This window comes from Tenrec ecaudatus, chromosome 9, assembly GCF_050624435.1.
Source record: "Tenrec ecaudatus isolate mTenEca1 chromosome 9, mTenEca1.hap1, whole genome shotgun sequence".
NCBI classification, from domain to species: Eukaryota; Metazoa; Chordata; class Mammalia; order Afrosoricida; family Tenrecidae; genus Tenrec; species Tenrec ecaudatus.
In genome coordinates this window covers 55,304,704-55,332,416 of record NC_134538.1, presented here as the reverse complement: position 1 = coordinate 55,332,416, position 27,713 = coordinate 55,304,704, and the positions used below count along the sequence as shown (strand labels likewise).

Below are 27,713 nucleotides of genomic sequence, written 5' to 3'. Positions count from 1 at the left end.
CGGCCGGGAGAAAGACGCCGACGGGACGCTGGTCCGACGCCAGCCGACGCTCCGCTGGTCGGACCGCGAGGCCAGCCATGAAGTTTCGGGCCAAGATCGTGGACGCGGCCTGTCTGAACAACTTCACGCGTGAGCGTGGGCAGCGCCTGACCGGGGCCGTGTCGAAAGGAGGATGGCGGCAGGAGGGCCGGAGGGAGGACGTGGGAGGGGACGCGCCGCCAGGCAGTGCGCGCGCCGGAATGGTCCCTGCGCGCGGCTGGGCGGGGTCGGGGCGGGCGGACACTGGAAGGCGCGCCCCGCGGGCTCGCTGGGAGTAAGTGCTGACCAGGGGTGTTTCGGAAAGTTCGGTTCCAGTCAAACCGTTTCAAAGCCGATGACTGGCGTCATTCTCCAGATGTCACAGAAATCCCTCACCGTCCCATTGTATCTAGCTATTCGTTCTTTGTCCTTGCCCCGAACCCCGCGGGCGTGTGCCCAGTGGGCTGCGAGCGGATTCTGGAACAGTGATTATAACCACGAGCTGTCAGCAAAGCCCTCCGCGGCTCGGCTTCCTTGTTTGCATATTGAGCCCCTGCGGTTTAGTGGTTTCGCGTTGAGCTTGGATCCACTTGGTCTGCAGTTCGAAACCACTAGCCCCGTGGGAGAAAGATGGGCTTTCTACTCCTGTAAACGACGGCAGTGTCGGAAACCCACACCGGTCGCTGTGAGCCAGCACTGTCCAGATGGCAGTGAGCTGAGAGTGCTCCACACACCACGGGGTTGTGGTAATAAAGTGCCTGCCAATGGACACAAGTAGAAACGGTTCCCTTACCCCACTGGGATATTGAAACATGGCGAAGAGAAGTTCGTTAAGATAATTTACCCTCTAGTATGGGTGGCAAGGATCCTTAAGGTTTGTTGCCTACGTTCGGGTGTTCAAACCCACCAGCTGCTCTCGGGAAAAGATGAGATTTACAGCCTCAGAAACCCGATGTAGAAACTGAGGCACAATAGACCCCATGGCTATAGACTGTTGGTTAGTGTATGCATAATGTTGTAAGCAGAGCCCTCTACTGCTAACTGAAGGGAGGTGCTTTGAATCCACCAGGCATTTTGAAGTCACCAGGGCTTCTTCAAGAGAAATATGTGACAATCTGTAAAGATTGATGACCTTGGAAACACAACGGGGCAGTGTCACCCTGAAAGATAGGGTTGTAGTGCCCTTCAGGGTCAGTATGAGAGAGTTGACCTAAGATTGGGTTTGGCTCAGGGTTTCTTCAGGATATCCAAACCAAACCCACTTGCCATTATGTGTGTCCAGAACAAAGCAAGACTGGCAGTAGAGGGGTTCCCAGACTGTAACTCTTTGTGGAGTCACCCCACCTCATCTGTCCATGGAGTGCCTGGTGGGTTTGAATAGCCCACCAGGAAGTCAGCACCCCAACAGTCAACCCATGGCGCCATCAGGACTCCTCTCTACCTTATGTAAGCAACTGTAATTTTTTACTTTCCTTCCCACTGCTATAGGGGTCTGTAACATGATAGGCAAGCTTGCCAAAACCTGCACCCTCCGCATCAGCCCAGATAAGCTGAACTTCATCCTTTTAGATAAGGTGGCCAACGGAGGCGTGAGCATGTGGTGTGAACTGGAACAGGTGAGCCGAAGCTTCTCAGAGAGCTGCAAACTCAGCCCTCATGTGCTGGACAGGCCACACATGCCGCTCTTCCCTCCGTAGGAGAACTTCTTCAATGAATTTCAAATGGAAGGTATATCAGAAGAAAACAATGAGATTTATGTAGAATTGACTTCAGAAAACTTATCTCGAGCCTTGAAAACTGCGCAGAATGCCAGAGCCTTGAAAGTCAAGCTGACTAATAAGCATTTCCCCTGCCTGACAGTCTCTCTAGAACTGGTGAGTAGGAGGAAGAACATTTCTGAAACTTCCCGGAAGGAATACTATCACAAGACGAAGCTTTTCGTTTTGTTTTCTAACTTTTCATTGCAAATTAGGTGGGGGTGCTATATTTTAAAAGGAAACCTAGTGGCTTCGTGAGCTACTAGCTGCAAGGTCAGCAATTCGAAACTACCAGCTGCTCCATGGGAGAAAGATGAGGTTTTCTACTTCTGTCAAGACTTACAGTATCGGAAGTCCACAAGGGCAGTTTTATTCCCTCCTATTAGGTTGTTAGGCGTTGGAATTGACTTGATGGCAGGGAATTTTTTGAGTTTATATGTTAGATTATCCTTTTTGTATTCAATTTCAACAACTATCAAACCTCCCAATAGCTTGCCCTATCCCTCGACCCTTACTTTGTTTCTCTCTCCTTCCTCTTATAGGATATTATCGTTCCTCTCACTCTTGTCAACACTGTGTACCTTCTAACCGATAGCTCCTCTTCTCTCCCTTCTCTTCCTGACACTGCCATCTTCCTGCCGTTGTGTGGCGTGCTCTGATAGACTCCGAGTGCAGGTATCTGCTAATGCTACCGCCGGGATTTCTTTAGGGTTTGTACAAGTAAAGGGAGGACTGGGTCATATGGTATTACGGTTCCTAGTTGTTGGTGGAAGTGTTATCTTACTTTCCACAGTGGTCCTATCATTCCATAGAGCACAACAGTGTGTGTGGTGTGTGAGAGTGCATCCTCGCTAGCATAGGTTATTTTACTTTTGGGGACTTTTCTATCTGCCGGCCAGAAGTGTTATCTTTTGGTGGTTTTGATTTGCATCTCTTGAATCACTAGTGATGGCGAGCATTTCTTCCTATGTGTGTTGGCTGTGTGGATGTCTTCTTGGATGAACTGTTAGTTCATTCTCTCTGCCCATTTTTAATTGGATTATTTGTCTTTTTCATTTTGAGGTGTTACAGTTTCTATAGCGTTTAGAGGCTCCTCCCTTGTCTGGTATATCATTTCCAAAATATTTTTCCAAGTCTGTTTTTATTCTCTTGATGAAGTCTTCTGGTGCTCCTACATGTCTTATTTTTAGGAGATCCCAGTGGTCTATTTTGTCTTCTATGTGTGTATGTTTTGTTATGTTAGATGGTATGTTTATGCCCTGTATGAAGGCCCTTAAATTTCTCCCTATTTCATCATTAATGATCTTTTTTATTATTATTAGGGGCTCTTCATGATCTTTATAGATCTCATGTTTATATTTATTTACATTGAGGCCTTTGACCCATCTTGATTTTGTTTTTGTATATGGAATGATATATGGCTTCTACTTCTTTCTTCTGAAAATGGAAACTCACTTTTGCCAGTGTCATTTGTTAGTGTGTTAGTCTGGGTATATTAGAGAAACAAATCCACAAAAACTCATGTATAAGAGAGAGTTTTATATAAAGGTTAATTACACATCTAGAAAATATTCCAACCCTGTGCTGCCCAAGCCCACAAGTCCAACATTAACCCATGTCCAACACCAATCCACAGAGTTCTCCTCCATCTCACAAAACACACACTATGACGCCAACTGCAGGAGGAAAGCCGAACCAGTGAACGTGTAAGCATCTCAGTGCTGGCAGGTCTGGGGTAGGTCCATGTGGCTTCTCCTAGGGGATGTCTTGCAGGAAGTGAGCCTTGCCAGCCGACGCAGGAACTGGCGAAGGCAGCTACACCCTGATCCGACCGTCAGAAAGCAAGAGACCTGAGAACTAGAAAGGCGAGGCTCACGGAGCCATTATTCTCTTCACCCTTCAATTAACCCCATATGTGTTATGTGCCAGGTTGGCACAATAAACTTAACTACCTCAGCTAGAGTGACTCTTATTTAATGTATTTCAACCCTTTGTCAAAATCAATTGTCAGTAGGTAAATGGATTTATCTCTAGATTTTCTATTCTGTTCCATTGATCTATGAATCAGTTGTTATCACAATTTGGGCTTTTTTGTCGATCATGACTCTGTTCAGGAGTGAGAGAAAGCTAGGCTTTTTAACTGTAAGGTCCCTGGGTGACTCAAATAGTTTGTACTTGGCTACCAACCAGAAGGTGGTACCACCTGCCTCGTAGGTTGAACCTACCTAGTGGCACTGTAAGGGAACCTTGGTAGTATAGTGGGTTTTGAAGTGGACTGCTAACCCTAAGGTTAGCAGTTCAAAATCACCAGCCACTACAGGAGAAAGATAAGGTGTTCTGCTCACGTGAAGGTTCATCGCCTCAGAAACTCACAGGGACAGTTGTGCCCTTCCCCTTAGGGTTGCTGTGAGTTATAAGAAGGAGTTTTGGGTATTGTTGCATAAGAACGGCGTGATAATCTGCTTCTGTAAACATTACAGTAAGAACCCCCTATGGTGCAGTTTTACTTTATATTGTATGGAGACACCCTGAGTGGGAATTAACACAGCAGCAGGTTTTTTGTTTTAGTTTGTAACCATACTCGTTAAACCTAGTTTTGCTTACAATTAACATTTTTGGAATGGAGTTTATCATGGTTTTAAAATAGTGTTGTGATTACATAATAAAAACTAGACTTCTGCCTTTTTTCACTCTATAAAACTTGCATCTTCTCAGGTCTGTACATTTTGACTTCTATATCTTTTGGTGGTATTGTCTTCTAATTTAGGATTTATTCCCCTTTTTGCCATGAAGTGTTTTTTCTACTACTCAGTCTGCTGTAATACCCTTTAAATGACCCCATTCAGGATTAACACAAGGCTCTGACATGAATTCATGAATTTAGTGCATAGTTCCCTTACAAACCAAACACACACGCACAATTTTGCACTGCTCTCAGAATGAAGTCCTAATGCCTCTGTATGGTGTAAAAAGCCCAATCTATCTTGGAGCTCAAGCACAGAAAGCTACGTTGAGTAGTTCTTTGGATATATCCCATTCTTTCTACCTTGAAGATTTTGATGATGAGTCTTCTACTTGGAATCTCATTTATTTTCGCTCTTTCAAACTATAGTGGGAACTCTCGTATCATGTATGTTGTATTTACTTTGTATATTTTAACTTGTGAGTAGTGTACTCAATTTAAACGAATATGATAGAGGATTTCTCAACTTCATAATTTTCACAACTCTTAACTGACTTTGCAGACAGGTAGCATTCTAGTTGATACTTTGACTTATTGAGAGTTTAATAAAAGCCTTTATTAACAGATAAACCTAGTTTATCCTTTCAGCAGTGGAAACACTGGAGGAGGCAGAGTAGCTTGTGAGCAAATAATGGTCTTCCCTCTCGTGAAGACGCCTGATGTGTTTCTATTTCAGGGCTTTACACACACCGCTCTGACGTCTTGGGACGCTGTCCCCTCTGCCTCTGTCTGGAACTGCCTTCATTTCCTTCTCTTCGAGGCTCTAGTGGGTGTCCCAGAAAAGCTTGTTTTCTGTTATTTGTTTATTTTGCTCATTGAGCCATCTTTTTCACTTGCGCATCAAGGACCTTGTCTTGTTCAGCACCCTGTACCTTCTACCAGTACCCACGATCTAAACAGACACTCCGTGAAAATGTTTGTTACATATACTTTCAGTGAATGAATTAAGACCATTCCATTCATTGGGAGTAAATACATATATCATTTCATAGTTCAATCACGTCAAGCAGACTTGTACAATTGCTACCACAGTCAGTTTCGAATACCTTTTTCCTTCTTGGATTCCTTGGCATCATCTCTCTTTTACACCCTCACCCCTCTACCCCAAGCATATCAACTTTTTTAGCTCTTCAATCCTGTTTTTGTGGGGGTTTTTGTAATGACATTATAAAAATGTTGTCACTTTTCTTTTGGCAGTTGTCTATATCAAACAGTAGTCGCACTGTGACACATGACATCCCCATAAGAGTTATTCCTAGAAAGCTGTGGAAGGACTTACAAGAACCTACAGTTCCAGAATCGGATGTAAGTTGATGCCTGGAGTTTTGTTTTTCCACGTATATTAAGTGGCATGATTTGAATGCTCTAATTTGAGTAATAGTTCCATAGCATGTTTCATTTGAAAACAGAATAGTCCCCCAAAAGAAAGTAACATCTCTTCGTTTTTTTAAAGATTCTTAAGGAAAAGATTCCGAACATTTATTTATTTTTATTTACATCGACTATCTCAAAAGCAATATTGTGTCTTGTCAAACATATTAAAATGGAAGAGAATATCTTCTTCAGTAATAGTACTCAACAGCAAACCAGAACGTAATGCTGTGGAGGACGTTTGCTATTTGTAAGGAAGATTGGCCTTAAGCACCACTTACCTAGGTCTCAAGATCCCGGGAAGGAGCAGTGCCGGGGGTGCGTGTAAGAGGCCAAGAGAGGGGTTCTCATCGTTCGGACTTGGCTTGACACTCAGACTTGGGCTCATCGTAGAGCCACGGAAAATGAAGGCGATACCAAAGGGTCCTTTGTTCTTCACAGTTTATTTAAGAAGTAGTGACATATATGGATATGTATCCAAATGGATAAAATATTTGCCCTTTTGTCAAAGGGATCAGGTATCAGGCATGAAAGAACAAAAATTCATGTCATTGTGAAGGAGGGGGAGTGATGAGTGGGGACCCAAAGCCCATCTGTAGACAGCTGGACATCCCCTTACAGAAGGGTCACAGGGATGAGACGAGCCAGTCAGGGTGCAGTACAGCAACGATGAAACATACACTTTTCTCTAGTTCTTAAATGCTTCCTCCCCCCACTTTCATGATCCCAATTCTACCTCACAAATCCGGCTGGCCCAGAAGATATACACTGGAACAGATAGGAACTGGAAACACGGAATCCAGGGTGGATGACTCCTTCAGGACCAGTGCTGAGAGTAGATACCGGGAGGGTGGAGGAAGGGTGGGGTAGAAAGGGGGAATTGATTACAAGGATCTACATGTGACCTTCTCCCTGGGGGATGGACAGCAGAAAAGTGGGTGAATGGAGACATTGGACAGTGTAAGACATGGAAAAATAATAATTATAAAATATCAAGGGTTCGTGCGGGAGCAGGGAGGGAGGGGAAAAATGAGCTGATAGCAAGGGCTCAAGTAGAAAATAAATGTTTTGGAATGATGAGGGCAACAAATGTGCAGGCCACAATGGATTGATGTATGGATTGTGATAAGAGTTGTACAAGCCCCCAATAAAATGATTTTTTTTATTTTCCCTTCAGTAAAAAGCATCTACCTTGATTTGGGAAGAGCTAGTATTTTATTAACCATCATTAATAACACAGATTTAGCTCTGATGCTGTACTTTTGCCCAATACTCAAAAGGCACCATTGAGCCCCAGCTGTAAACATCCATTAGTGAAAGGCCTCCTTCTGAGTGTTAAGTTTTATTCCCCTTGGATTTATATAAGGGAATCTTAATTGAAGTGCTGTGAACCTTCTGGAAACAGGAGCATGCCTTTGGGGACATGGTTGCTGGGGTAACTAGAGGTAGGCGTTTGCTTCTTTAAGTTTGCAAAAAGAGCTTTACTTAATTTAAAAACACTATTCCTTAGTTTTAATCATGCATACATTCCCACAATAATTATTGATGACCCAATCTTATTTTTGTGTCTATTAATATTGTTAATACTTTTGACTTTTCACATTGCTTTCGTAGGTTAGTATTTACTTACCAGTGCTGAAGACTATGAAGAGTGTTGTGGAAAAAATGAAAAATATTAGCAATCACCTTGTAAGTAGTTACTTCTTTAGAAAAGAACTCTTCAATGGAGATAATATGTCATTTTATGCCCATGAAATGTTTGTGAATCCGTGTAAAAGTTGGAAAAGGTCATCATCTTTGAAATATACTTTCTACCAACGTTTGGAAGTTTGCTCACATAGCATACATGTTTGTATGTGCTCCATAAACCCAGATCATCTCAAGCCCCCACACAGCGACTCTGCTTCTCCTGTATTCCCTGGAGCATTGGAATTAGCAAAGTTCAACTATAATTTACTGCTCGTGCGCATGCGATGCTTTCCAAGTAGGTTCAAGGAACCTGCTCAGTGGGGATGGAGCTGAGTGATCACAACCCACTGTCCCCCTGCAGGCACCGCCCTGTGGTGTGGCTAGTTAGTGCATGTGCCAGCCTGAACTAAGCTGGAGTGGTGAGGATGCTACACACATGGTGCTGGCCGATTTCCCGAGGTCCTGCCCAGCAAGCACACCCTCCCCGTTCCGTAGTACATGTGCTCTCTCTTTCTCGCATGTACACTTCACAGAGCATGCTGTATTTGTTGTAGTTGCATATGGTACTTTGTCTGTGGGGAAAATGAAATGTACCAAGGGATGCCTGTGGTATCTTAGGTGAGAGCCTCTTCACTGAGCCAGACCAGTAAGAAACTGGCTTTAAAAAAACAAGACAAAACAAAACTCTGCAAAAAAAAAAAAAAAAAAACTCTGCACTGTTATAGTTGCCCTTAAAAAACTTATTCTGTGCTTTACAACTCTCAGGTAATTGGTAAAGCTTGTATCTTTTCCCTTAATAATTACAAACAATAAAACAACAAACTCGCTGCCATCGAGTTGGTTATAGAAATGCTGTAAGAGGTTAGAACTGCACCTGCGGGTCTCTTAGAATCCTAACACTGAGTAGCAGTAGAAAGGGCCATTTTTCATCCCCACGTTGACTAGGGTTTCCATAAACAACCCAGCACATAGCTTACTTCTCTGCCAGGGCTCCTTGTCCCTTAATATTTGTACTTTTAAGAATATTTTCAGCATCCTGGGTTTTTCTTATAGTTTGGACATAGAAGTATATATTTTGTCTGCTAATGGGTAAATATTTTAGGACTTAATGCTGATGACAGTTAAGGAGTCTCCTGTCTGCTTCCCAGATGTTTTACAGTGAGCCCAGACAAAGATTCTCACAACCGTACACATCCTTATTCTAAGCAATTCCCAAACCAAGTCCATGAGTACCTTTATTTTCACATTTGTTTACTCTTCACGGGCTTAGTAACTTCGAACATCTTAAAGTACAAACACTGCTTATTGTCAACCAGATAATAAAATGAAACAGAAGTGTAACCTCCCATAGGTTATTCATAGTTCATTTCAGATACTGCTGCTTTAGAGTGCTGTCCAGTACTGCGAGGCTGATTTCACCATCACTTTTTCTCAGTCTTTCTTAGAAAAGTGACAGAAAGTTTTTACAGGAATGGTACCATCTTTCATAAGTTTCTGAAACATACTTGGTCTTCCATCTGTCGGGGTTACCATTCTGGTTTAACATTTTACTGTAGTTTGGATGGAAATTGGCAGCGGAGTTGGTTTCCGTTCCACAGTCCATCCACGTTCTGTTTTGTGGCACTCGTTCCAGTCCCTGTGATGTAATAGCACGCTTCCCGCCTTCTCCCTCTGTTCGCCATTTCCATTTGAGCTTTTATATTCCCTTGTGCCGTCACTGTGGATTACAACTTAATCTATTCCAAACAAAAGTCTTCACAACTGGACCAATAGGTAACATCATAATAAAAGAAACAAAGATTGAAAGCCTCAAGAATTTTGTTTTGCTTTAATTCACAATCATTGCTCGTGGAAACAGCAATCAAGAGATCAAAGGATGCCTTGCATTGGGTAAATCTGCATAAGACTTCTTTAAAGTATTGAAGAGCAAAGATAGTACTTTGTGGACGAAAGTGTGCCTGATATTTTCATTTGCCTCATATGCATGTGAAAGTCAGACATTGAATAACAAAGACTAAAGAAAAATCAGTGCACTTGAACGATGGTGTTGGTGAAGAACATTGAAAGTATCATGGATTACCAAAAGAAAAACAGATCGGTCTTGGAAAAAGTACAGCTAAAATGCTGTGGAGAGGCAAAGGTGGTAACATTTTGTGTCATCTCCTTTGGACGTGTCAAGGTAGACCAGTCCCCTGGAGAAGGACATCGTGCTTGGTAAAGGGCAGGGGGGCAGGGCCTTTGATGGGATGGGTTGGCAGCACTGGTTGCAGCAGTGGGGTTTGGGAACAGCTGTGAGGATGCCATGGACTGGGCAGTGTTTCATTCTGTTGTGCATAGACTTGCTGTGGGTTAGAAGCCACTTGATGGTACCTAACAGCTGCCTTCTCGCCCATAGTCCTGGGCTGCTGTCTCATATAGTCGATTGCTCTAAGGAGTGCAAACTTCCCTCTTGCTTTTGTTAACCTGTAGGCCAGCCTATTGTTTGGCTGAAAGTTGAACCATGGGATGAATTCCATTCCAAGCCTGAAAGTTGATAAAGATCCATAGTCTTGGCTGTCCCACCAGACCATGAGAGCAGTACGTTTGGTGGGTTTTGTTTTTATATATGTATTTATATATATAATTTTGAATATTTCTCCACAATTTTCTCCTACTCTATCCAGAACCTCATGTTGTGACCACCTTTCAGATTGGTTGGCAGTGGTAGGGGGCGCACCATGTAGTTCTCTGGTCTCTGTGTCAAAGAAGGTGTTGTTGACATGGTCCGTTAGTACATTGTATTAATTTTTTCCCCTTTAAATTTTCATGTCTATAGTCATGAGTGACATAGATCTAATTTTATTTTATCTGGCATTGATATTAGAGTTATGCTTGTTTCATCGAATAAATATGGAAAAATTCAATCCTTTTCTATGTTCTGGAATAGGTTGAGAAGACTTGGTATCAGTTCTTCGCTGAATGTTTAACAGAAATCTCTAGCGAAGCCATTTGGGTCAGGTTTTCTGTTGTTGGGAGTTTTTTTTTAATGATCTGTTCATTTTCTTCTTGGGTTCAGATCTGTTCAAATTCTCTATAGATTATGTTGGTTTGGATAGGTAATGCGCTTCTATAAATCGGTCTAGTCAGGCTCTCACCAGTTCTGGAGTGGAGTTCCTCATCGTGTTCTGCTACTGTCCTGTTCATGTTAGTCAGTTATGAAGATGTTGCCTGTGTCATTTCTTATTCATGATCATTTGCATCTTCCCTTTTCCTTTGTGCTAGTTGCCAGTGGTTTGTTCATTTTGGAATCCTTTCTAAGAACAGACTTCTAGTTTGTTGATGCTACCTGTTTTTTGTTGTGTTTTTATTTCATTTCTGCTCTGATCTTTATTGTTTCTTTGCAGTGTAGGGGTGGGGTGGTTGTCGGGCTCCCATGGGGATGGATTGGGTGGTGGCTGTGCCTTTAGTCATTGGGAGGTTTTGTGGGATAAAGGCAGTCACATCTCTGATTGTCAGTCATTGATGTGGATGCCTCTGGAGTCCTGTGGAAGTAGTACCCTTTATCTGACGTCTGTCCCAATTGGATTATGCAGGTACTGCCTTGTGCCTGGCCAGTTGCCTAGTCGCTATTCCATGTGCTGCCTTGTTTGCTGTTTTCATTCAATCTCTTCCCTAAAAGGTATTTGAAATACATTTTAAAGCTTTCTATCTTTGTCATCTGTATCCCTTACACTTGGTTTTTTAGGTCTCTGATCTAAAGTGTCTGGGTAGTACACTTGCCTGGTCGGACATGTTATCCCCCCTCTTTACCATTATCTGAAACAATTTCCTATTTGCACATACTCATGAAGGAATTGGGAGATTTGTCCTCACCAAATCCAGTGCTATCTTGGATTCTCCCCTCCCACGCCCCTCAACCCTGTGTACATCTCTTCTTACTGTACTTTTAGCCTCCCATCTCACAGCCTCTTCCTCTTCTATTTTGTTCACTAGAGATAGCAGCTTCCAAAAACCACATTGTACCCCATATCTTTAACAGCATTGGCCACATAACTGTCAACTTTTGATGTATACAGTCTTGCCACCTACCTCTCTAGTTTCATTTCCTGCCAAACTACCACATTCTCCCTGCATGACACACTAGACTCAGTGTCACTCTCATTGCCACTGTTTTCCCAGATTGTTTCGTGGACAGTTCACACTTGATTTGCTCCTCTTCCTTTTCCCTCTGGACAACACTACACTGCTCCCTTCGGCAGTACTTAACACCAAAATTGGAACGACATAGAGAAGATTAGCATAGCCCCTGTGCAAGAATGACACGCATATTCGTGAACCGTTCTATTAAAAACAAAGAAAACACTTTCCAGTTCTCACTGTTCATGGAACTCCAAGACTTCTCTGGCTTGCTGGACGTCCCCTGTTTCTCTGAGTTCTATTCAGTGCTGCATGTTTTTGTCTTTCAGCAAACCGTTTCCCCAAGGGACCAGGAGGTGACTCAGGTCACACTTTTTACTGAGCTGGAACCCTGTCCACTAGCGTAACAGGAATGACTCCCAAGTGGGACTGTACCCAGAAACAAGGAATCCAGAATTCATAAAACATCACCTAAGAAGGAATTATGGCTAGAAGGGCCTTAATCATTGACTACATCTCAGACAGCCTTTGCTGCCACCTAAGAATGAGCAGATACAGTCAAATGATGAAAAACAAAATCCCATGGTGCAACTATGGTGGAATAAAATTCCACAGTGCAACTTTCTTGGCCTTTTTCTCACCAGGACACTTTCAACTCTCTTAAAGTGACATAATAAACCTCTCTAAATTGTCCTGTGTCCTTTGAGAAAAATCTGTCAAGAGTGCTCTTGTGGTTAGGTGCTGTTGAAGTGGTTCCTAACGACCCAGTGCACAACAGAAAACACTGCTTCTGTGCCAGACTCACATGCTTATGGTTGAGCCCATTATTGCAGCCACTGTGCCGCTCCATCTCATTGAGGGCTTCCTGCTTTCCATTGCCCCCCACCTTACCAAGCATGATGTCCTCCAGAGCCTGTCCTCTCAAGACCATGTGCAAAGTTCATGAGATGAAGTCTCTCCATTCTTGCCTATAAGGAACATTCTGACTATACTTCCTCCAACACAGATTTGTTGGTTCTTTTGGCAGTCCCTGGGATTTTCAGTATTGTTGGCTACCACCATAGTTCACATGCATCGGCTCATATATGGTCTTGCTTATTCAACGTCCAACTTTCACACACATAACTTATTCCTCAAAGCAGTATCCTTGCTTTTCAACACTTTAAAGAGGTCGTATGAAGCATGTTTACCCAAAGCAAGGCATCTTGATATCTTGACTGCTGTTTCCGTGAGCATTGATTGTGGATCCAAGCAGGATAAAATCCTGACAACTGCAAATTTTTCTCTGTTTATCATGATAATACCTATTGGTCCAATTTTGAGGATTTGGATTTTCTTTACACTGAATTGTAATCCAAAGAGAAGGCGGCAATCCTCAATCTTCCTCAAGTGCTTCAAGTCTTCCTCACTTTCAGCAGGCAAGGTTGTGTCATCTGCATATCGCAGATTGCTCATAAGCCTTCCTCCAATCCCAATACAGCATTTTTTCTTGTAATCCGGCTTTTCATATAGGTAGAATATGAGAGGATACAACCGTGACGTACACATTTCCTGATTTAAAACTGCAGCGTCCCCTTGTTCTGTTTACACAGCTGCCTCTTGGTCCAAGTACAGAGTCCTTTGAGCACAAGGAACTGTTCTGGAATCCCCTTCTTCTCAAGGTGGTACTTGCTTTGGTAGGATTCAGTCAGATGCCTCTTCATAGTCAGTAAAGCACAAGTAAACATCTTCCTGTTATCCTCAACTTTCAGCCAAGATCCATTGGATAGCAGTGATATTCCTTGTCCCATGTCCTCGTCTGAAACTGGCTAGAACCTCTGGTAGCTCCATGTCTTTCATTTGCTTTAGTTATTCTATTGTTAAGAGCAAGTTTCAGAGTCTTCCCTGACATCCACTTTGATCTTTTCTTTCTTTCTTGTCTTATTAATGACCTTTTGCTTTCTTCCTGTCTGATGTTCCCTAATGACAGCTCATCTCCTGTCATTATTGTTCACTGATGAGTGGCTGGTGTCTTTGAACAGCCGACCTTGCAGTTAGCAGTCCAATGCATAACCATTATGCCACCAAGGAGTCTGATGCTTAATTTCACTCCAGATTTATTCCACTACCCGGTTCTAAAGGAGCACAGTGAAGTTGGCATTAACTGTATCTCGGTATCTTGGTTTTACCCCATGTCACTGAAGAGTAGGTAGTAAAAAAGTGTTGGATGAATCTGGAGTGAAATTTAGCATAGGGATTTTAAGTTTTCTGAAGCATAAAAAACATACATAGGTTTGTTTGTTTGTTTGTTTTCTCCTTCAGGATGATTATTTTAAAACAATGTTGCTGTCGGACTTACCTGTCACAGTTTTTCTGTCACGATGTAATCTTTATATATTTCACTTGAATGAGAACTCTGCTTTTGACAAAGCTGTGTGTGCTGGGCCAACCTTGGTGTCTGCCTGTGGACGAAGTCCGTGTTGAGTCAGTTGCCAGGCTAGCTTCCTTTAGGGCTACTCTGGGGACTTCAGAGGGCCTCGCAGAGGCCCCAGGGAAAAGAAACGGCAATTAATTGAAGTATTCCTTTGTTTGTTCTTTCTATTAAATGAGAATGAGTCAGCAAAATAGGGAAGCAGAAAGATAGAACCATCAGAAGTTTTTTTTCTTTTCTCTGGAGCATAGGTTTCTAAACTTATTGAGCCTGCCACTCCCTTTTCTGCGGGAGTGCCTACCTGGTAACTAACATATTTTGTACTATGGCCATAATCTAAGATAAAATATAGGTGCCTGCTTTTTCAGCCCTTCTGGATTGCTTCACTATCCCCCGGGGAATGGTATTGTCCATTTTGGGAAACACTACTCTGGAGTATTATCAAAGTACAGGAGAAATTAAGTGCAGAGCTGGTATTTATCTGGATATCCAAATATATATATATGCAAATCATGGACAGAAGTAAGGAAAATCAGTGGAATACAACTCACTGAGACTACCTACTTTCCTCTTTTATTGAGATTCTCAATCCTTCTACTGTTAGGTATTGCTGATGAGGGCAGGCTGTATGTGTGACTAGTCTAGAAGCAATAAAACCCCTCTGAAGCTACATAATGTTTTAAGATGATCATTTCTTAAATACTAATGTATATCTGAATCCCTGAGGCTTAAAGTAAAATGCAGATTCTGATTCAGTAGATCTGTGAATTTATTTCTAACTAGCTTCCAGAGATGTGGGTCTGCCTGACTTTGCACTAAATGGAGCAGCAGTGCTTGGAGATCTGTGCTGTATTACTTTCAAAAACAGCTTCTCAGGATCAGCTAAACAATTAGGCCAAGAAGATTTGGGCTTGTGGGTGAGAGACATCCTGATGTAGTCGACACGGGAGTGTGTTACGAGTCACAAAAACTTGGTTCACCTCCTGGCTTCATTGTGTAACCCTGTGCCCTGTTACTGCATACCTAATCCCCATCAATCAGAAATGGGGATAATAATGTAACTTTTTATAAATTTGGAAACAATGTATATCAATAAATGATAGCTAACTATTAAATAATATAAAACAGTAGGACTTTGTGAGAGCAGTGTGGCCAGCTAGGCTGATATCTGGCCTCCGGCTTCCCAGTTGCAATGAGCTGGGGTGAGATATACCTTCACAGTCCTTGACCTCCTCTGATGCCAGTGGTTCCTTCCCCACCACTCTGCATCTCTGCTGAGTTCCGCAATTCCCTACAGCGGCCCCCCGGGACTCACAGGTCACCACAGTCAGGAAACGGTAAGGACACAGTCCTTGGTCCACAGCAACATCTCTCCTGAGCCAGTAGTCACATCTCTTTCTAGTCCTCAGCCACGGGTCCCTTGGCCCCTGACTGTGTGGACCAGGAGGCCTGCCTGCGTGCCTCCTAGTCCCTTCGCCTTGGCACCGCTCCTCTGTTTGATCGCACCGTTTCCTTGCCTCAGCCTCTGCGCCTGGCCTGGCGTTGCTCGGTACCTCAGCCTCTGTGCTACCTCTGCTCTTGGCTTCTCCCACGTCAGACAAAGATCTGGACTGTGCTCTTTTGATGGTCTGTGTCCTACATGGCTTTGATACAGGAATGGCTTTGAAGGAGGTGTGGTTTTCGGAGGAAACAAAGGGTGTGATTGAGTTTGCCGTCTGTTAAGGTTAGGAGATAATCCACCTTAATCCTGTCAATGGCAGCAGAGAGCTCCCGCCAGGTGACATTGAAGCCACAGGTCTAGAGTCCAGAATCAGACTGCATCACAGAAGGAATTAGAGCTAGAGGGGCCACCTTAATTCACCACGTCTCAGGCCTTATTGTGAGAGTTCGGACAAGGTGTATCATCTTAGATAGCGGAATCATAAAATGGACACAAATGACTGACATTCAGAAAATTATCATGTTTGTCAGTTCTTTGTGTTTCTTGTTATAATTTACTTTAGTGAGAATATCCAGAGAACAGGCCTTGATTTAACAGTTTCTCAGTGACGTTGATTGCAGCCTTCAAGTCGCATACCTGCCTTCATCCTCCTTTTGTGAGTTGCTCCTCGGTCAGCAACTCACGGCCACTGACTCTTCATCCTCCTTTTGTGAGTTGCTGGTGTCGGCATTTTGACCCCATGCAGCTAGGTCTTCAGACCGTCTTTACTAGTTAAGTCAAACTGTTCATTCAGGAATTCTTGATTGGACACCAATAGGAGCGGGACACAGTGTTCACACTTGAGATGGAATCAAATTCATTATTCAGATTTTAGGAATTCCAATAAAGTAGAATAAACTACATGTTTAAGTCTGAATTGTGTTGAGGACCAATGTAAGTAATTTTCTTGAGTAAATCAGTGAAATAACCATTGTTCTAAAAAAATATGGGATCTTACACTGTAGATGTTTGAGACAAACAGGAATATACAACGTGTTGGCTGTACAGAGTATTCATATGTAATGTTTTATACAGTTTATTTCAATCATGTATTTCTAGTTTATAGCAAACTATGTGTTTCTTATTTTTTACCAGTTCCGCTTTTACAGGTATATCAATTATTGACAGCAATTGCAGTAATCGACTGTGCATTCCTACCCTTAATCAATGCAGTGCTTCATCCCTGTCTACCAGCCATCTGATAACTGAGAAACGATGGGCTCTGTCTACTTGCCTTTTTAAAAGTCTGTTTATAAAAATGAAGTCATAGAATATTTTACTGTTACTGACTTATTTCTGGTAAAGACTTTCAATGAACTGAGGTTTTAAGTTTCTATGAGTTCACTTTTATTTATTTTGTTGATATTTCTACTTTTGTCAGTGTGTTAGACAATGCAGTGTTAAAAACTAGGATGGACAGTTTTGCTCTTGCATTTTCTTCTAAAACATTTTGTGATTCTACTTTGCAAATACAAGTCTTTAATGCGTTTTAAATTTTCTCTTGGTGTGAGGCATAGATCCAAGTAATATTTCTTAAAGACACTCTTCAAAGGAATGTCAAAAATTAGTTGACTATAGATGCAGATAATTTTAATTAGTGAAAAAAGATTAAAAATGCATATGGTTCATTTCAAGGTAAATTTGCTAACTGTTTCAGCAAGTCTGTTAGCAGAGACTGTCTTTCTATTAAATGCAAAATGCCTCAGAAATAGTAGCTCACACAATTGTGTCAAGAAAGCCTTTTTCATTCTGTTTCTGAAGCAGAGCATATTCATAGGTTTTAGGATGAAGAACGAGGAATACTATTTGTATTCACTAATTGTGGTCAGATTGAATGGAAGCAAAGCAGTGCAGACCTGGGCAGGCTCCTCCCTCAGTCCCAGGCCGCTTTCCTCTTCTCTCTGCTGCTCTTCTGGGATGGTGCTTGTGCTGTGCGCCATCGGTCCCATTGCATACTGACCGCATGTGGCTGAGGAGAGCAGCCCCATCGGATTGACGGGCCTCTCGTCTTCGTGGGGCAGAGCACCAGATCTTTGTTCCACAGCGCTGCTGGCAGGCTTGAACCTCTCACCTGTGGGTTAGCAACGGCACAGTTAACCACGACACAGCTTTTAAAGTGTTGTATTGTTAGTTGCCATAGCAACTCTTTTAAGTACAACTGCATGAAACACTGCCAGTGCTGTGCCTTCCTCACAGTCCTTGTTTGTGCCCATCGTTGCAGCCAGCGCATCCGTTTGTCTCTGAGCTGTCTCTCTTCCTGGCCCTTTAATTTATTGAGCATAATAATGTCCTTTTCCAGGGACTCTGTCTCCTGGCAACATGTCCGAAGTATATGGGGCTGGTTCACTTCCAACCAGCCTGTCTTCTAAGAAGCTCTCTGGCTGTACTTCCTCCAAGACAGATTTGTTGGTTCTTCTACCAGTCCATAGTACTTTGAGTTTTCTTCACCAATGTCATATTTCAATACATCTACAAAACAAGAAAGCTGTACTTATCTTTCTAGTTGCTAGGTGGCGATCTTGCATCACTGGTTAGGCCAAACGCTGGCTCGCTGACTACAGCCTTTAGGGTAGATCAGCACGATCGTAAACCATATTTTGGCATGCGGATCATTCAGTCCATGTCACAGCTAGGTTCTGTCCAGGTAAGTGAGCTCATTTGTTGGGGGAAGAAAGGGAAATTAGGAAAGAAAGATCTCCTTTGTGACGGAGGCGGTCCCAACTCTGGCAAGGCGAGCGAAGGGGCGCCCTGGTGGCCGGAGCGCTGAGGAGCAGGCAGAGGCGGAGGGAAGACTGTGGCCGTGGTGTTGGAACGTCGTGCTTAGTCACTGTCTTCCATGTTCCGGACCAGGGACATGTCAGGATATTGATGTTCTGCCTGCTTGAAGCATCCGCATATTTGGAGAGCGTGTTCTTCAACTGTGCCTCCTCCGTTGTATTCATATAAGACACTTTGAGCAGAGGTAACGTACATCTTTGCTGCAAATATCTTGTATGAATACAATAAAGCAGATAGGAGACAAAGTTATGGAAACTAATTTCATATATAACTAAAGTCAAGATTGCATACGAAATTTACACTTGATCTAGAAAGCTGTCTCAGTGTTGAAAAAAATATATGCAAAAGTGCAGCTTCTCCTGTCGTCATCTCTCCAGTACGCTCTGAGACGTCTCTCCTCGACCTCCCTGTATAGTAGTAGTACCTACTCTCACTCTCTTTTCATTGCCCTTGTCCCACCCTGCTCCCTTTAGGTCATTATTTTTTGGTGCAGTGCTGCCCTTGAGGGGAGCCCCAGGTCTCCTTGAAACCACCCCCTGGCCTAAGGTTATCTGCAAAGGCTTCTCGGCTCTGCCTGCTGTTTTAAGTCTAGACACTGCATTCCCCACTCACGCGGAAGTTCTCTTTTTTGTGATTTGGGGCAAGTTGTGAGTCTTAGGCACTCCCATTTTTCTATTGCTGGACCACGAGGACCTTGATGCTATTGGAGCTTTGGTTTTCCCTGCGTAGATTTTGGCAGTTATGAGGTAACCTGTCACCTAGTTGTGTGGAAGCTGCTGTCTAGGAGTTATTTTCTTTTGCTTTCCTTTTCCCTCTAAGAATGTAAATCATCAATTTGCAGATTATTGAAGCAAACCTAAATGGAGAATTGAACTTGAAAATAGAAACTGATTTAGTATGTGTTACAACTCATTTTAAAGACCTTGGAAGCCCTCCTTTAGGTAAGTTTTGCAGTGAGCTATATTTTGCTTTTCCTAAATTAAATATTCCACAGAACACACTCTATTCATCTCTGTAAATGTAAAATGGTGGATCCACATGTGACCTCTTCCCTGGGAGAGGGACAGCAGAGAAGGGGGGAAGGGAGACCCCGAATAGGGCAATATATGACAAAATAACGAGGTATGAATTACCAAGGGCATATGAGGGAGGGGGGAAAGGGGAGGGAGGGGCGGGGGTGAAAAGAGGACCTGATGCAAGGGGCTTAAGTGGAGAGCAAATGCCTTGAGAATGATTGGGGCAGGGAATGTATGGATGTGCTTTATACAATTGATGTACGTATATGTATGGATTGTGGTAAGAGTTGTTGGAGTCCCTAATAAAATGTAAAAGAAGAAAAGAGAAAAAAAAATGATTAGGGCAAAGACTGTACAGATGTGCTTTATACAATTGATGTATGTATATGTATGAACTGTGTAAAGAATTGTATCAGCCCCAATAAATTGTTAAAAAAAAAAATGTAAAATGGTGGACATTTTGGTTGACTAGTTTTCTGTTTGAGGGAGAAAATTTGAACTGCTTGCCATTGATTGGCATGGTGGAAAAGTGGGGAGATGAAGGAGCCATGAGGTGGCTGAATAACCAACACCGAACTCCTTTCCTCATGTGGGAATGAGGAAGCAAGCAGATCAGGCCCAGTTTCTGCTACTAAGAGTTCCAAATTCTCCCCGGGAATGGACTCAGAAAGATAAACCAAAATTTCTTCTGATTTTTCTTACTTTAGACTCTTTCATACTTAAAAAATTAAGTTAGCAGACACAAACTTTCCTCAGTCAGATGTAACTTTTCATTTCATACAAAGAAGTAAGGGACTTAGAATTAGTTCAGTAAGCAGTTTGAGGTAGAGACTAGAATAATTGGGTAAGTGGTAAATCCCAGTCACTCGGGCTTATGTCCAGCAGAGGATAGAGCAGTTTAAAGTGGGCTCAGTCAGGGACTGGAGGGGACAGTACAAAGGACAATGCATTTATTATCCGTGTGAGACTCAGCTCGTACGCGTTGGCTCTGAAACAGATCTGATAGGTCCTTTTAGAATAACTGTATGAATTACTGTACTCATAGTGCTTCAAGTCATTAATAATGCAACAAGTGATGTTTCATACTAAAGAGTACTGTTCTAGAAAAGCAAAGTCCGTATTATCAAGGTTTTTATAATATTTGTTTAAGTTGTTTGGGTATTGCTCATTGCATTTTAATAAATAGTTAGAAGCTGGATGTATTATACTTACCCAGAACTTGAAAGGATGCTTGCTTGCTTGCATGCTTTGTGTTCCCTTTTCAGATGAGAGCCTTTGTGATGTGTATAATCAGCTCTGACATGTAAACTGGGTACTAACAAGGACGTTTTTCTTTTGACCTGCAGGGGAAGCTGGGTCGTGTTCTTAGTCACTTTAGGTGAGGACCCCTTAAAAGTTAGCTTAGTCTTCCATGGAGAGGAAGGACAGATGCTGGCAGCCTGAGTGACTGCATGTGGGGTGTTCTACAGGATGCTAAAATCTGGAAATGGAAATTATTTATTTTAGTAAAGAGTCATTACTCCCTACAACATTTGATGATGGTGTGTTTAAAAATGTGTCATTTTAGGTTCTGAAAGTCCTTCTCAAAGTAGAAACCTGGAAGAAATGGCTGAAGTACGCATAGATATTAAGAAGTTCCTACAGTTTCTTGCTGGACAACAAGTAAATCCTACAAAGGCCTTGTGCAGTGAGTCTTCCAACTTTGTATTCTTTTCCATATTCCAAATATTGTAACCAATTATAATCTAATGGATTGTATTCAGTCTAGGATGTGAAAAAAACAATCTCAGCTATAAAAACCATTTTCTAGGACAATCCAATTGGCTTTTTTTGAGAAAATTAGATGGTGAAAATGCCTGGCTGCGCATCTCTTGGCATGATGTTTGCTCCTGGCGACCTATGGCCACGTGGGTCGAGCTCTAGACTGAGTAGATGGGCTGAGCAGGCAGCCTGGGCTGGCTCTCACAAATTGGGTTTCTGGCTCTCAGAAAACATATACTGATAATCTCATCGTGCCACATAAATATACTTCTACTCTAGAGTAGCTAGTAAGATTTTGCTTGGATTTAGGTTTCTCATCATGATGTGATGTCTTATTTTCTTACCCTGCCCTGGGCCCCTTGTCCCGACCTTGGTGTCTACTCTTGCTCCTGAGTCCTCATTTCTGTGGCAAGCACGTGTGTCTCGTGTATCCCTCCTTCTGCAGATCACAGGCCACTGTGCTACTCCTCCTCAACCTGCCACAATGAGAAAAGGGTTCCTGGCCAAGAACTTTTCCAAGCTCCTTTTGTTACCGAAGTCACAGCCACTTGAAAGGAACTGTGGCTAAAATTTGATGTCACCGGTGATCATTGTTGAGAAGAATAACAACCTGGGGATTGTGCCCAGTACTCTTAAGACTTTAGTGCATTGTGGCGGAAGAGGAGCAAGCAATCTAGGGGGTTCTGTCAGGAGCAGCCATTTTGAGGAACCAACGCCATGAAGAACAGACTAGAGCAGAAAGAGGAAGCCACGGTAGTGAGTTGTTAGCTGCAAAGCTTCATTAACAATCTGACCTGGTGGAATGAACTCCATATGTACTATCCCCTCACATCAAAAAAACCAAAAAGAAATGAGCATCATCTTAATCTTTGATTTCACTTAACTAGCTTTTTGGGCAAGTGATGAAGGCGTCTTCCACTGGTTTGCGTCATGTTTGCCTTTGGGGTTGCAAGAATCGCACCGTGTCTTGTTAACAGTATCGACCTTGGGAAAAGTCTGGGTCGTTTAGGAACTGTTCTCTCAAAGCACGGCATGTTTCCAGTTATGCTCTTCTTGCTGGTCAGTCAGAACAGGAGTTACAAATTTCTTAGCGACTCTTTTCTTGCCCAAATCTTCTGTTAAAATTAGCTGAACCAAACTCCAGGATAGTCCAGATGACTTACCCATCTTTTCAATGGTCTGTTGTCCATTTGTGAGCACAAATGCATAAATTTTGTCAACATTTTCGTCTGTTCAGTAAGTTGACAGATGCCCATAATGAGGTTTGTCATCAATCTACATTTCAAGTTTTTTGAAATGAGAAAACTACTCATACACTTGAATTTTTCCCATAGTGCTGTCCTTGTAAGCTGTGTTCAACATCACAACAGTTTCTGTGGCATTTTCCCCTGAGCAGGAAACAAAATTTCACAGCTCTTCTCTTCAATTGGCAATCACAAAAAATGAGGTTCAAGTGAAACTGCTTTATGGAAAAATTCTGTGACCAGAGAGAATCTTCCCAGGCGATGCCACTGGGTGCACTAACTCAGTGTGAGTTGCAGATGCTCACGTAGAGGAAAAGATGTGTACTACCCAAACAGAGCTTTTCTTACAGGTTTTTTTTATCACTGCCCCCTGCGTTGTAGTTGCTTGGCATGGTTGTTTCCCTCTTTTGGTGTGGAGCCTGACCAAACACAATAATGCCAGACCATGGTTTTTCATAGCATTTTGCAGATGAATGAAACAGTAGATGGCTAGTCAATTACAATGCTGGCTTTTCCTTATAACATGTAACAGCTCAGCCTGGAACAGGTACTAGGCGAAATCTTAGGCATTCTAATATTTTTTTCACTACAGAGCCCTGATGGGGTACTGGCTATGTGCTTGGCTATGATCATAAGGTCAGCAGTTGAAAGCCACCAGCCTCTACACGGGAGAAAGATGAGGCTCTCTATTCTTGTAAACAGTTACAGTCTAGGAAACTCGAAGGGGAAATTCTACCAGGGTAATTCCCTTGTCCTATAGGGTTGCTATGAGTTGGTATCGACTCCGTAGCAGCGAGTGAGTGAATGAGATTTTTCCTGGAAGTACCTTGATCTCAATAATGTGGCTCCTAGGAAATTGATGTAGGGGTTATCCACCAAAGGGCATCATTAACAGCGTTACTCTCCTCTCTCATGGCCTGCAGTGGGTAAACTGCTGGAACTAAGTCAATGCTGGAGGATACAGAGACTATGGACTCAACCATAACTTACTTGCCTTTGATGGCCCAGGTGCTCTAAAAGATGGAATACCTTGAACAGGAAGTACGGCATGACAAGTTGTTTCAATATGCTTGGATAAAGAGTGTGTGTGCTTCCATGGGCCTTAACATAACTTGTTTCGTTTCCTTTCCAGATATTGTGAATAACCGGATAATTCATTTCGATTTGCTTCATGAAGATGTGTCCCTTCAGTATTTCATTCCAGCGCTGTCTTAACACCAACCTTGGGCCCCAAAGACCCTTGTTGTGATGAGAAAGAGGTTATAGGTTCATGGATTCTAAGTCATTTGTCACCATTCTCAGAACAATGTGTTGTACACGTTCTAACTAAAGAGTGAATTAATGAAACAGCTGGATAAGCACATTATTTCATAAAACTTCTTTATTTTCACATCTGTTTTGTTTTGCTTTTATGGTAGAAGAAAAGTTGGAACTTATTTATCCAGATCTTAAATACCCGTTTTTAATGGCGAAGTTGTGAAAATTTCATGTTATTTCAGACCTGGTATTGTATCAGAATTTGTAAGAGTATGCAAAAATTGGAAATCAGCGCAAAGAAAAAAATTATTTTAATCTTTTTTGGCTTTGGAGTCTTAAAGGTGCAGTGAGCTAAATGTTGGACTACTATTGGCAATCAAAACATCAGCCACCCCATGGGCGGAAGATGAGCTTATCTGCTACCATAAAGGTTCACAGTCTCAGAAACACTATGGAGCAATTCTGTCTGTTCTAGATAGTCACTTTAAGTTGGAATTGATTTAACAGTAGTAGGTTTTTGGCTTTTTCAGATTTAGGAAAATTAATAACTCAAATGTCACTTCTTTTGTTTAAAAGTGTTTAAATGGGCTGTGATATTTTGTCATTAAATTTTAAAATTGGAGGCTATAATTTTGTTTATTTAAAATCTCTTAGTAAAAATTCCAACTATAGATATAAAACTTAAAATTCATGATGCAAAATGAAACAGTATCTGAAAATACTTTTGTAAAATTTTACATTTGCTATTAAAACAGGGACTTACCAATATAGAAAATCAGTTCTGAATTTTTAAAAGATGATTTTGAATTTGTAAGGAAATATATTGCTTGTAGTTAATAGCCTTCCTCATTTGCATTGCACACAATGCCCTCTGGTTTTGCCATGATCTTCACCTTTGTACTTGTGCATTCTGTTGTTCGCAAGCCAGATGTCAAGGTGCAGCCTGAGAAAGGCCTTTCTTTCTGGACCATCCAGAAGAAGACAGTGGAGGCATCTTAAGGAGTGTGCTGTGGCTTCATTTTGCAGGACTGGCGCATTAATCTGCCCAGAGTCATACAGATAGTGTCGGGGATGGGATTTGAACCCAGGGTTTATGAGGCATGACCCTTATCTTCACACTTCCTTGCTGAATGACTGTGTTTTGTAAAGAATTGCTTCTATCTCGGCCTTTCAAGCTATGGTTTTATAATTTCCACTATATGATTTGCTCCAATTCTGCAATTAAGGTGGATGGAACCCTTGTGCAGATTGGACTGTCTGCTAAAGCAAATGAGTTTTAGAAACTATTATAAAGGGGAGTGGGCTTGTTACTACAAATAAAGTATATAGAACCCTAGTTGAATTAATCAGTTTTGCCAACCCACCAGGCTTTAAAAGTACCAATTCCAGAGACTGAAGGAAGATATCACTACCATTAAGAAAGGGGGAAAAAATTCCTTTGGAACCAGGGTGCCTGTGCTGAGAACTCCTGGACTCAGGAGACACGTGGCGCTGGCCTTCTCTGACACTGGAGGCGGCAGCAGCACACAACAGAAGAGGCATGGGACTGGCAGAAGACTAGTTGCTGGCACCGAACAAGAACAAGCTCCTAGATAGTGAAGTTTTGGGGTTGTTTTTTTTTTTCCAGATACTACTTGTTTTTGGCAATATGGCTCAAGATTATTTCCTGTGTGTGGAATGTGGCTAGTTCAAAGAGTTTTTCATCAGGAGTCCTGAAACAGATATCTTTCTGCTTCTTGTACCAGGTTTGCTATTACTGAGTGTTTATCAAGTCCTCCAACACTCAGATGCCTATAAAAACAGGATAATTCTAACCTCCCGTAATGGAAAGAGAAAACCATAGACTTTATGGAACTATGCCTGGTGTTTCATTGAACAGTCCTAAGGACAAATTCTGCCAGGAACTCGAGAGGACAGAGTAGAACTTCCCTGTGAGCCTCCCGGACTGAAAACCCTTACAGGAGTAGAAGCTTCCTCTTCTTCCCACACAGTGACTGCTGGTTTCAGACAGCTGACCTGTGTTTAGCAGCCCCGCATGGAGCAACAAATGTAATTTTATAAGTTATTTAAGAGTAACATTTAAGGTGTTTAAATCTCTTTGAAATGGCTTCCTGAGCTTTCAAGGGAAACACGCTGTCTGTGGTGATGTGAGAATTTACTGCCTGCTGTCCTCAGTGCTGGAGCAGGCGGAGTCTTGCTCAGCGCGCCACACAACTTTGGTGACCATTTCCTGTGCTGAACCAAAGATAGTTAAGAATCTCTGATCCAGCAAGTAGGTGATTGATAGCAAGGTGGTCTCGTAATCCTCCTTCCTTCCTTCCTTGTTAAAGCTAGGAATGGACGACATACTTCCCCCAGGCTGGATGTACAGTGTGACACCTTGCTTGCTCTGAAGGGCTGTGTTCACACCGTATCTTTGAGGGCTTGGGCCTGGAATTCGGATATCTGCTGCCAGGTCGGGAAGATATTTCATGACATTGATGAATATCTTGTATTAACAATTTCTATATGTCTGTATGGATACTAATAGGTGTAGTCTAAAAAGAAAGCTTGAAAGACAGTTATAAAATTATTAAGATAATTTATTACAACTGGTATTACTTGAATATTATTAGGGAAAGAAATGAACCCATTTACACACTGCTGGTAGGATTGTAAATCAGAATAACTTCTAGAGTCCAATTTGGTCTTATATATGGGAAGCCTTATGAAAAAATATATGTACCCTTTGACATTTTACATTTACCTATAGGAATTTGTACTAATAAAGAAGTTGTATCACTATTTTACTGCCACAGTGGAGCTGTCCTTTAAAATGAGCACATAGATGATGGCTAAATAATCTATTGTTGATACAATATTTTATACTCTAAAATGTAAATGTAATAGAAATAGGTACTGGTATGGTAAAATGTTTATTACTTATAAGTAAGTGAAGAAAACAAATTAGACAATGATATGTGTATTATAATTCCGGTTCTAGAGAAAATATATGTCTGAGTAAAAGATTCAGAAGGTATATATATAACATACGTTTTTTTTCTCTGGTTTTTATTTCAATTTATGTATTTCCTAAAAACTATTATATAAATAAATAATTTTTTCTGAAGCTTGGATTACAATAATTCATTGAATCTAGTACATGTTCAACTGGCAGTTTTCCTCAACCTTAGGGGACACCGATACATCCAGGTTGTGGGCTCTTAGTGTTCACAGCATCTTTGTCCTATTAAGCAGAAAACTAAACTTTTGACATGTTGAAATTATAGTAAGCATAAATAATGGTGTCTGGATCAGTAAGAAAGCATCTTATTGCACAATAATTTCTTATGACCCAATATGAACACGGCTAAATATGTAATAAAATTTTTGTGGGTCGATTTTACTTGAGGTGAAGGAAGAGTTACTGATTGTTAGGTTCTAGGCTGAGAACTAGGACCCCTGCTGGTAGCGTGGGTTATACGTTAAGCTGCTATGCGAGGTCAGCAGTTTAAAATCAGTCACTCGCGAGAATAAGGAGACTTTCTGCCCCTGCCGAGAATGAGTCTCAGAACCCACAAGGACAGTTCCACCCTGCCCTGTGGTGTTGCTCTGAGTTGGCATCTACTTAGTGGCAGAAGGTTGGGTCCTTTTTGAAAAAACAAACACATTAAACAGTCTTATTGATATAATTCACATGATTCAATGGTTTTAACGTCTTTTAAAGAGTTGTATAGTTGTGCAGTCATCACAACTATTTTAGAACATTTTCTTTATTCTTCTCAGTTGCTCCCCCACCATAATTCTAAGAAACTATCAAGTTACTGTCTCTAGATTCAGTTATGAATTTCATGTAAAAAAACATGACCAAAAAAAGTCTCAACAATTAAAACAACCTCAATCAAAAAGAAAGCAGAATGGGTCAAAAGGGAGAACAAATGATAGGGTGTTACATTTTACTGTAAGTACGCCTGCATTAATCTACTTCCCAATTCTCTGTCTGCTGGGAAGGGCGGTTGGCAACCCCATTGAGTGGTCAGAGGGGATTCATCAGGAGCTCCACGTGGGGACCCTGCGAATGGGCGTTAGGCTGT

At 42.0% G+C, this 27,713-nt stretch overlaps 1 protein-coding gene and 1 non-coding gene across 2 annotated transcripts; both read left to right on the top strand.

The window, feature by feature from the left end:
- Positions 1 to 26,749, top strand: HUS1 (HUS1 checkpoint clamp component). Its single transcript, XM_075558136.1, has 8 exons — positions 1 to 129; positions 1,507 to 1,634; positions 1,716 to 1,892; positions 5,716 to 5,823; positions 7,504 to 7,578; positions 19,204 to 19,303; positions 20,946 to 21,065; positions 23,516 to 26,749. Exons 1-8 carry the CDS (start codon positions 78 to 80, stop codon positions 23,596 to 23,598), a joined length of 843 nt encoding a protein of 280 aa, XP_075414251.1. The 5' UTR covers positions 1 to 77; the 3' UTR covers positions 23,599 to 26,749.
- LOC142457504 (U6 spliceosomal RNA) lies at positions 11,800 to 11,908 on the top strand. Its single transcript, XR_012786231.1, has one exon. It is a non-coding gene; the product is annotated as a U6 spliceosomal RNA (small nuclear RNA).
- Positions 26,750 to 27,713: the final 964 nt, after the last annotated feature.